Genomic DNA, 11,497 nt, shown 5'->3' on the forward strand with positions numbered 1-11,497 from the left:
CCCCAAATGTCCACTTGGAAGGCTAGACTTTTCTTCTTTTGAGCCCCAAAAGAGAGGGTCACAGTCATGGCCAAAAGGAGAGAATTGGGGCCATAACCAGAATAGTATCCATCTGCTATAGGTTTATCCGCTTATTGAGAGTTTAAAGGTCATTTTGTAAATGCACTAATGCCTCTTTCCCCCCCTCCTGTCCACACTGACTGGGTTTGACAAACTGATTTGTGTGTATGTTTGTGTGCGCGCACACTCTCACTCCTGTCTTTGCCACTGTGCAAACACATGAGTTTGACCCAGTTCTTATCACAGAAATGAAAAGGCATGCCCATCCACCACCACGCTGCGACTTTACCTCTCTGACCGTCCAGTCTAATTCCCATCAAAGTCCAGATCCAGAACATCCTAGACCTTCCCAGAATCGGGACATGCTGTAGACCTCAGTAGAAGCATTTCTTTTCAGAGGCTTTCTTTTCAGTGATTTGAATGTGCCAGAGTCAGCTCAGGGTGGGTTAATTATTTTTCTTATGGATTCTTGCTTGTGGGATTTCTGCTCTTAATTGAAGGGATGGCAGGGTTGTCATGGTGACACCCAGGACATAAAGCTTGTTGTGAGCTGACACGCGGAGTGATCTCTTTGTGCTCTTGGCCTCAACAAGCAGTTCGATTCAACATTATTCACATAATAACAAATCACAATAAGTACTGCACACAAACTGCTGCTTGTATCTTATGGGGACAAAATTTATTTTCAGATAATGTGATGCTTAGTTTAAATTTCCAGTAATGTAGGTTTGTCTGTAGCCCAAATCATTTCTCACTCGAGCTTCAACTTAAACTGCGACAGGAACTCTGGTGTTTAAGATAAAAGGCCTCTTCAGAGCTCATGTTAAAAAGTATTGATAAGTGTACTCAGGTTCATTTTGTTAATGACAGAGTGCTCTGGCATTTCCCCGTGCTCCTAAATGACTGACAACTCTTAGGCTTGTAGCCTCTTTACACAACTTAATATGCCATGCGACAAATGCAGACTTGATCCTGGCTGAATGTATTTCGGTCCGTAAGAGCTATCCAATCTGTAAGATGGAGTCCTTGCACTTATTCCTGCAGTCGCTGGCTGGTTTCATGCTCATTTACACATAACGAGCAGCTGGGTCTTGTTTGAAACGAGGTAGGCGTTGAGGAGTGGAGCCTTAAGTCAGTTCACTTACTTGAGAGGATGTCCTCGAAGGTCCTCACGTGGAGTCGAGAGGAGGAGGAGGAGGGGGGCTGAGAGCCTCTTGGTCCTCGGCAGGGATGGAGGAGAGAGGCAGTGAGAGGGCCATGAATTGCAATAGAGGCCGACAGCAACAGGGGGTGTGCCCCCAGGGAAACTTAAGAAAACAAGGCCAACGCTTGGAAGAGCACATCCTTCCAAAATGTCACTTTGAGTTATTTCATACCGCAAACTTTGCTTTTAAATTACTTTGAAGTCTTCCTTTTTTGATGGTAATTTTTTTTTTTAAATGTACCTTTTTTGGTCTTGTCTTTGCTGCTTGATATTAACAACCTTCTTTTTTCTTTCTCTCCAGACCTCTTTGATTTAATGGGTCCAATTATTGGGATGTCACCAGATAAGAAAACGGAAATTCCGGGTATGCAAGAGGAGCGGGCAGGGCTCAGAGGTGTCTGCGGTGTAGGAACGCTGCCCGAGGCGGAGTGCGCGTCCAGTCCGCTGGCAACTAGCGTGGATCGTACCGGAGGCACCGAGGATGAGGAGCTCACTAACCTCAACTGGCTCCACGAGAACCTGCTTCAGAACTTTACTCTCGGGGGCCCCGAAGCTCAGACGAGCGGCAGCCCCCTCTTTGACATAGAAGGAGACTACGGGTCGAACCAGGGCCCGTCGTCCTCCTCATCTTCGTCACACAACAGAGGCAGGGAGAGGGATTCGATGAAGTCGAAACCACCTTTCTCATTTTCCCTGCTCATCTACATGGCCATCGAGCAGTCTCCCAGCAAGTCGTTGCCTGTCAAAGAAATCTACGGCTGGATACTCGAGCACTTCCCGTATTTCTCCAACGCTCCCACTGGCTGGAAGAACTCAGTTCGTCACAACTTGTCCCTGAACAAATGCTTCCGCAAGGTCGAAAGGAGCTTGGGAAAGGTAGGTCTCAAAGTGACTTCAAACTCTTATGCACGTCACTTAGATTTACAGTTATCCTTCTGTAGTTGTCAGCATGCATCTGTTTGATGATGTGACATTTACAGTTACAGTGGCTTTGTTTAGCACTGTTAGCAAACAGTGTGCTAGAGTGTGAAGCTGCCACGTGGCTCATGTGACACACAGCTGCACAGAACTCTGACTCGGCTATGATAAGGGTGGAATCCAGTCAAGGTCAAAGATCCTCCTCCTCCAGAGGATATGCAAACACCGCACACCGAGATAGGACAATATCTTTAGAAACACGTCAAGGTAGTGCAGCTAGAGAGAAGCCTCCCACAATCTGAACCCACACTGCACAAAGGAAGCAAACGCGACCTTAAGTCCTGAAAGTGCACAAAGAACAATCTTTGTCTACCTGGTCCTGGCAGACATACACATCATTTATGGTAGCTTGTGTTTCTACAAGTAGTGGCGACAAATAACAAGGGGAAAAAAGAGAAGCTGGCCTACTCATGTTCACATGCTTGTAACAAAGGGAAGAACACATACTGCATATAGTGTGCACACATGTCTGTGAATTTGAAAAGTTAGTAAAGCTGTGAATTTACTCACTAACGGCTGTTATTACGGTTTAGTCTGAAAGGGTGTGTGTGTGTGTGTAAAAAGTGTGGAGAAGTAGATTCCTGGATTCTTCTGTGTAACGGTAAACAGTGGCGGTGGCACAATACCCTCTAAACACCCAAGAAGTCTGTGTATCATGAGATTTTAACATTGTGAGAGGATGTGGTTTGAAGTCCCATGTCATGGCTGTATCTGGCTAAAACCTGATATTTGCCCATCTAGGGTGGGAATGGCAGTTTGCACTCAGCGTGTAGCAATACAATGCAGTATAGTCCGCTTAGCATGCAGGTGCATAGCATGAGCCCTCCGTCTGCTGAGACACTAGCACCAGTTTCACATGACACTGGCTGGTGGTTTCCGTTGCTATGGAGACATTTCCTTCTTCCTGCATCAGAGCTGGTTGGTAATCTGAGTCAAGGTTATTCTCCTCGCTGTATTCTCCCAGACTGGGCAAGAATACGCCACCATCAGATAAAGTGACACACACATCACCAGCAGATACAATTATTCTTCACAGGGAGCTGTTGAGTAAAAATTTCCTCTCATTGTAAAAGCGTTTATATTGCAAAGTTCGGTATTTGCTATTTTTCACTGTGGGACTGTAATGAAATTTGAATCATTGCTGCGGTCACTATAGTCCCACCAGCTCTGACAGCGAAACATTTCAGGAATTCTCATCATTTTTTCAATATTGCCATTTGAGCGTGTTGTGTCTAAAAGGTGCTGTGAAGCTTATAATTGAAAAGTGATTTGGAAATGAAGTGCATTTCCACAGTGACTAATCTCTAAAAGGTTTGAGTCACACTTGACTTTTTTCCCTGATAAATGATGATCTTGTCATTTGTAGTTTTGTGCAATTACTCAGCTGTACAGATCACCCAAATTGATTTTCAAGTCCTCATTAAGTCTTTAAAGGTACCCTGTGGATTATTATCTCCACTAGTTGCGGGCCCTGTTTTGTTTACATCTTGCATGAGGATACACATACCAGCCACATGTGGGATATATGGCCACACTGTTCTGCAGCAAAGCGGTGAAAAGGATTGTGAGCTACCAAACAGAAATATGAACAAAGCTTCCATTAAAATAATGATTATGTAAAATTTGCTGAGGTGGGAATTGCATGCAAATTGTTTGTAAGGCTTCAGTGATTCAAAATTAAAATTGTGTTCATTACTTACAGTTTTAATTGAACTCATGTGATCAAATATTTAATCGTACAAAGTGACAAAGCATGTTATTTTGACTAAAGACCTAACTCACAAACGTTTATAGCATGTTTTCGCTCTGATTTTTATTTATTTATTTGGATTTTTTTTCTGAAAGCCAGACCGAACATACTGTATTTTTGGTGTTTCTTTCAGGATAATGTTCTGCCTGCTGCTTTTCTTTTGTCAGTTTTGTTCTCTTGCGTTGAACCAAATAAATGACGTAACAGCTTTTGCTTAGTTCATGGGGACTGGGAATGTTTGGGCAACAGGATAAGACGCCATCGTTAAATCCTCTGAAAAGAAGCTCATATGACAGGGTTTTTATTGTTTAACATCAACAGATCACCTCCCCCCTGACCTCTGCTCACAGTTTCTTATGTGGACTTTCTGGCAGCTTCATTACTTTGTAACAGGGGTTTAGAGATTTGACTGTCCCTGCTTTGTCCTACAGGCCAATGGAAAAGGGTCGCTCTGGTGTGTTGACCCTGAGTACCGCCCCAACCTAATTCAAGCTCTTAAGAAGCAGCACTTCCCAGCCGCACATGCCTTCTGCACACCACCCGCCTCCCCACCCAGGTGAGCGGTCATCACTTTAATCATTCAATTCAATTTGTTGCTTATGATGGTCAAGGGAATTATTATGTCTCAAATATATTTTGCAGGGATTTGTTTTGGACATAAAAGGAAATACCTGAACTTTATTTAGAGCAGGCTTGTATTAGCGATTGGCTTTCAGTATGATTAGAAAAAGTGAACTTGGTCACATACCAACTCCAATATGCTTCCATTAGCTCCTTTAGACTTACAGCAATACACTTAGTGTACCATGGTGAGCGATGACTCACCCGTGACAGGTAGGAGCACAACAGTTTGAAACTCTCTGTTGTTAGTTTAACAACAAGAAGAGCATTATTCTCCTCACACTCGTATGTATATCAAACCAGCTCCTCCCTATGGTCACAATGCCACAGCTTTGCTAAATGTAACTAACACATAAGACGAGCAATTGAACCGTAAACATAATGGGGAAAAACTGAGAACAATTCATTTTGACAGAAACATGATAATGCCCAGAAGCTTCTGCAAACCCAGAACTTCCCCAATACTCACGCTTCTGGGAAGCTACAGTACAAACACTTCATGTAACAGTTTCATATACACCACCATAGCATTTTAGTAGACAGAACCCATATCTTCTGCTTTTATTGTGAAACATTTGGAGGTATACCATAAGGAGCAGCCTTGATTATTTTCTCCTGACTTTGAAATCCCTTTTTTTTAAGCTGAGGAAATATTTTATCTTAACAGGTTTGTAGTCATTTGTAATTATTTGATAACTAATTCTTAATAAAAACACAGTTTTGAAAGGGCAGAATTTGGCTCTTCAAACGTATCATCTGACTCTTGGTGTCCTTTGTTTACTTTCTGCAGTGCCTCCTCACCCCCTCGTCATCTCTTTCTACAAGGTTGCTCATTTAAAGGTGAGAGAAAAGCAAATTGATCAAAGTTTTCGTATTTGTAAGCTGTTTGCCCAGCAATGTGCAGATGTGTAGTGCAGTTTTGTTAGCGTGTGTTTGTGCACTGTTTTGATTATGTTGCCTTTGCACATTTCAGTCCCAGAACATTCAGCATCACTGTGCTTTTATGCTCAGCTCTTGGTTTGATTTGTTGCTTTCAAGTCATTGATGCCTCATGTTGACCATAATGTTGACAGCTCCCGTCGATGTCTCTTCCCCCCCCCCCCCTTGCCTCTTGGATTTGTAACCTTGACGACAAGCAGAGGTTCTGCTGGTGCTCAGTATGGAGCACTCAGTCTCACTGTAATCATTAATAATTTAGAGCCCTAGAAGTGAGCTGTGAGGCTTTCAGACACTTTGTCAGATCTCATGAGATCAGATGCATTCTGAAAATCATGGGCTTATATTTACTCTGATTTGTTTTTGCGAGTCCTCTGCATATCCCGTGCGTTCTGTAAGCACTGATTGGATCGCCGAGTGTATAGCTTAAAAATAATGGAGCCCAGTCAGTCAAGCCAGTCCTAGTAGGGATGTCATGCTACCATGCTTTCACACCGTAGGACTGACCATCGTGCATGTTCTCTCCTCTTCCAGAGTCTGACATTGATGCTGCCACTGCCATGATGCTCTTAAACTCTGCCCCTGGGCACCACGTTGACCCATGTAAGACAACCTACAAGTAGCCATACTTTCACCTCTTCTTTTAGCTTTGTGTCCAACCCCTGACATACCACCCGTCATTGCTTAAATTTTCTTTGATGTTGTGTGTGTTCAATTCTGATGTACACAGCTGCAAGAAGAAGTTTGAATGTCTTTGAATCATCAGAATATCTGCTTTGTCTAATGATAGACAATGTGTTTGTTTGTTTTTATCTTCATCTAAGCTGCAGTAATAGACAGACAAAATCTCACCAAACTAAAACCACACAAATAGTTGTAGTTCACACTTTACACACTTAGTAATGAAAAATTAGCAATGAAGCAAAATGGATTCATCCGTATCTCCAAGATGTCTTGATTGAAGGGCCCTCTTTAGGTCATGTCAGTGTGTTTCAGATGGGCTAAAGTTAGGAATCAAAAGGTAAAAACATTTGTATATAAAGAAAAGGTAGATGAAGAATAAGGGTTTTTGTTAAATTTTAAAAAGGCTTTCTGTAAAAATAAGTTCTGAGAAGTGATTTAAAATTGGATATACTGATTTTGGTAAGTTCCTCTGGTAAATAGTTCAACACTCTGAGAGGAAATCAGAAAATGACGCAGGCTATAGGGCGGGTTAGGAGGCTCTGACCTGAAGAGCATAACCAGCAGCTTGGTTCATAAAGTCTGTTGAAATCTGATGTAGGTAGGAGCAAGCCTGGGTAAGGCTTTAAAAGTAATGAATAAGTTTTTAAAATCAATTCAGTATCTAACAGGAAGCCAGTGCAGTGTAGCCAGGACAGGAGTGATGTAGTCTGGTCTCTTTGATTTTGTTAAGAATCTGGCAGCTGAATTTTGAACAAGCTGGGGGCGGGAGATGAACCTTTGGCTGAGACCCGAGTTGAGGGAATTACAGTAGTCTAAACATGATGAGATGGTGGCATGGATGACTTTTTCAAAGGCCGCTTGAGATGGAAACAAAAAAATGTGTAAACTTTTGTAAAGTTTCTTAATTGTAGAAAGCAGGATTTTGGTGATTTGTGAGTCAAAAGAAAACTTGCATTAGAACCAGGTTTTGAGTGGAATTCTTGAAGTTGTAGGGCAGATTTAAGTCGCTTTAATTCAAACTTTATATTTAAATAGCACCAAATCACAATGGTCATTTCAAGGCTCTTTATATTGTAAGGTAAAGATCCTGCAATATTAAGAGAGCAGAGGGCACTAGGAAAGAGGGCCAGTGTTGAATAATTCAGAATGATTAAATGCAATAGTGGTGTACAAATGGGAAGTGAAGAAGAAACAAATGGGAATCATGGGAAGCCCCCAGCTGCCCGGTTCTATTGCAGCATAACTATAGGTGGGCTAGGGTCACCTGATCCAACCCGAACTATAAGTTTTAAAAAAAAAAGAGAAAGTTTCAAGCCTGATCCTAAAAGTAGAGATGGTGTCTGTCTCCCAAACTGTCATAGGCTCTTTAGAAACTATAGCAAACGCAAGCAAGTCAGCAGTCTGAGAGCAAAGTGCTCTGTTAGGATCGTAAGGTACTAAGACGTCATTAAGATATAATCAGGTCTGATTATTCAAGATTTTAGATGTGAGTAGAAGGCTTTTAAATTAAATTCTGGATTTTACAGGTAATGACAGGGAACATAGTTTCTGTATTGTGACATCTATGATTTAACGTCAGAGAGACTTCTTAAGATTTGAGATTGTATTTATGTTGATACTTAGTAGAACAAACAACTGTGTATTATCTACATACATGACGGGGAAAACGCTTTATTTATGGATTACCTGACCCAATGGAAGCATGTAGATGGGGAATAAAAAAGGATCAAGAACAGACCCAGGGGAGGTGGGCTGAGGATGAGAATTCTTCCATTACAACAGAAAAAGGATCTGTTTAATAAATAGGAGTGAAACCTGGACATTACAGACTTCAACATACAACTGTTTGTGTTATTAGTTCATTGTTTGTCTATAACAAACAATGAACTAACTCAACTGAACCTCTAGCTCAGGCTTTTTTTTTTCTTTAAAATGTATAGCAAGACAGCTTTAGGGAGAGATTTTAGTGCTTGATCTTTCAACAGGGCAAAAAATACCATAACAAATAATTTCATGTATTTGTTAAGGTGTATTTATTGAAATCACAGTTAATTTTCAAATCTCTCGTTTAGATTTTGATTTATTTTCTCAATGCAAAGTTTATTTTTCCTCTTGCAAAGGTTCCCACAGAATCATTAAATGTTTACTTTTTCTAAGTTTCTACGTCTTTTACGTCCCCCCCCACGAGTTTTAATTCTGCTTTCACATTCATGCAGCAAGCTATTTTAAAACTACGTTTTCACTGCTGGTCCTAGACAAATCTTAGTTCTGCTTTAAACTTGTAAACAAAACAAGTTAAAGCCCCCGAGTGTCTTAATGATGGTGTCGCTTTTTTTTTTCTTTTTTTCAGAAATCTTATTTCAAACCAGTCATTTATCTCTCTGTAACAAGACATCCTCATGCACTGAACGGTCACTTATCAGGCTTTCATCCTCTCCTCAGGCAATTCTGACAGCCCTCTGGACCTCTCTCGGCCCGACTCTGTCTTGGTGAGCAGCGATCCAAAACAGGACCACAACTACAGCAGCGCAGCCCTGCAACGCTGCTCCTCTCGCTCCTCCTCATCTTCTCTTTCCTCCCTGGACGAAGGCGGCTGCGAACGTAGGCAGTCTCGCCGCGCCGGCAGCGAGGGTTTCCACAGCGACGAGGACTCCGACCTCTGGGACGAGAGGGGCATTCACCAGACTTCTCGCCGTCCGCTCGCCGTCAAGTGGCCCCTTAGCAAGAGGGCGCGACGTGAAGTCAAGCCAGAGCTGGACGAGGAGCTGAAGGAAGCCGCCGGCTCCTTGCTGCACCTCGCCGGTATACGCAGCTGCACGGAGGGCTCCAAACGCACTGTCAAGAGCACAAAACTTAGCAGGAAATGAATTTTCTTTTACCCCCATAAGACCCTGGACCCAGTGAAACCCTAACCTCTGACCCCCTGTGTCCCAGTGTGCCTCCTTCTCCTAATCTGATCGTTCACTGGCCATTTTGAGCCTTTTCTCTTTTCCTTTTTTTTTGGTTTGTTTGTTTGGGAGTATCTCTGTCCAACAAAACAAATGGCAATAGTATCGTTCACACAGGAGAACAAAGCCATATACATTAACTCGGGGGTAACTTTTGAGGGTGGGTGTTTGGGCTTATGGAGAACCATCAAGATACCTATCCAAAACGACCTGCCTGCTTTCTGTTGGATTAGAGGACTGTGATTCAAGAAGTTTCCTCTCAAAGACAAAGTGACACAAGAAGAAAAAAATAAATAAAACAAAAAAAAGGCTGAAAGCTGGTTTTATAACTCAAAGCGTTGCATGCTTCCTCTTCAAACCCGTATCCTCTTCCAAGTGAATCTATTTATGAAGCGAACGAGTGCATGTTTGTAACAGATGAAATCTAACCTCCTGGTGTTGACATTTTCTCCTTTTATTTTTCCTTTTTTGTTGGTTTTGTGCTAAAGGAAAAATAAATTACCACTGTTTGGAAAGGAGTTCCTGCTCTTGTAGAAGAAAAAAGAAAGAGATGCAATAATTAATCCTCAACCTTAACTTTCTGACATTATTCCATGGTGGCATATATCAGTCAAGTATGCTAGTTAAACTTTACAATTAAGCGAATGAACGGAGTAGTATTATGATCTTGTTATGCGATAAACTTACTACACGCGAGCCGCGTCTCGTTTTCAGGATTAGCAAAATGTGGATATAGTATTACTCTGCCACTGCCAAATTGAGTTGCAAAGTTAGCTAGGACTTTGCTTGATTTTGCGCGGCCATTGCAGCACAGCTGTTTTCTTTCTGTTTGTGTTTGTTCGTTTGTTTTCTTCCCAATCCACTGTTAATGGGACATCTTTTCTCATGTTTGGCGACAACCTATGCAAAGGGTACATCTGCCTTGTTTTGCCAGGTGTTCGCTGCGTGTTCATAGGTTATCCTCCATAAATTTTCTTTTTTGTGTGCACGTACACATGTGCGTATCACAGTGCATGCCGACATCAGCTGGACCCTTGGATGACAGTCACGAGAAAGAGTTTAAAAATTTTTTTAATCCTTCTACTGACAAATACAATGAATATAATGTACTATCGTAATGACACATCTCCCTGCTACTGCTGTACTGTAAGAGCTGCTCGGTGCTCTGCTTGCTTTTGGGCTTTCTGAATGCAGAGTTGGCTAATAGTGAGGCGAAGGGGAAAACGGAGCGGATGGTAAATGACCGCCACGTCTCACGCCAATATTTGGATTTGCAGTTTGATTATATCTCTGGCCTTGTTTATGATACCTTGTACTTTAGATAATTACTAAGTTATACAGGTAATTCTGAGTTGGCTGATCTTGTGGCCAAGTTAATTCACATCTTGAAGGAAGGTGTGTGTGTGTTTTTTGTTTTGGGGTTTTTTTCTGTTCTGAGACCCACAGCATAGAGCATCCAAATGTAAATAACAAGAAGGGGGACAGTATAGTCACAAAGAAGTCAACTCTGTACACGCAGTTGCTCGCAGGCGAGATGCTGAAGACGCTTGTTTGTGCTCTGTGCTGTGCCCTCGGTTTTGGCTGGCTGCTAGTTTTTCGTCCTTGCTCTTCCTCCTAGAACAAAATAAGGAAGTGCACGTTCTCTTCTCAAGCTGTGAAATGGAGTGTTTATTGTCAGTTGATTGCACGCGGTTCTCTGAGGGGAAGTTGCGAGCCACTTGCATAGAAGGCCACAGTTTTCTGTTTTTTAAAAAACAAACAAACAAAAAAACCCAAATAGAAGCAGCGTACAGTCAACAGTAGCATAGATGAGTGATAGGATAACAAGCTGGAAAATGTATCCCCCCCCCCTGTACTGGATCACATGGTGTGACTGGTAGTATAGAGTGCATGGTCGGTGCCAAACATTTTGTCGTGCCACTGATGCAAAACTGCAAACTGGCTGCTTTGTTTTTTTTGTTAATATCTATAAACCCCTCCTACTGCCACACTGTAATTGTGATCTGGAGTTTTTGAATCAGGAAACGGGCGATGACTCTGGTCAGTACGGTGACATAACCAATCTTTTGGTTTACATTTGTCGCTATTGAGTGGGAACTGCTCTTTGCAGACTAAGCCGCAGTTCTCAGCTGATAACCGAGTGCATACACTGGTCTTGTTTAGCTGTGAAAAAGAAAAAAAAAAGAACAAATTGTTGTTCATTAATCATCACCTTATTTATGACTTTAATTTATGGGACTTTTTCCCCCGAACGCATCAGACACTGGTTATTTAAAATAAATGACTAGGCACAGTAATTTTTTTCCCTTCATTCTG

General features: G+C 42.0%; 1 protein-coding gene across 3 annotated transcripts in view; it reads left to right on the forward strand.

Annotated features, from left to right (window-relative positions):
• Positions 1–11,497, forward strand: part of foxn2a (forkhead box N2a) — a 19,889-nt gene extending 8,392 nt beyond the window's left edge. For 2 of the 3 annotated variants that reach the window (XM_005737073.1, XM_005737074.1), the window contains exons 2-6: positions 1,566–2,140; positions 4,424–4,548; positions 5,404–5,453; positions 6,084–6,152; positions 8,676–11,497. In XM_005737073.1, the coding sequence (XP_005737130.1) occupies positions 1,580–2,140; positions 4,424–4,548; positions 5,404–5,453; positions 6,084–6,152; positions 8,676–9,100 (1,230 nt within the window). In that variant the 5' untranslated portion in view covers positions 1,566–1,579 and the 3' untranslated portion in view covers positions 9,101–11,497. The remainder of the gene's footprint in view (positions 1–1,565; positions 2,141–4,423; positions 4,549–5,403; positions 5,454–6,083; positions 6,153–8,675) is intronic. The other variant, XM_005737075.1, reaches the window with a different exon arrangement.

Source organism: Pundamilia nyererei, unplaced genomic scaffold (genome assembly GCF_000239375.1).
Source record: "Pundamilia nyererei isolate P.nyererei 1_Seehausen unplaced genomic scaffold, PunNye1.0 scaffold00073, whole genome shotgun sequence".
Taxonomy (NCBI): Eukaryota; Metazoa; Chordata; class Actinopteri; order Cichliformes; family Cichlidae; genus Pundamilia; species Pundamilia nyererei.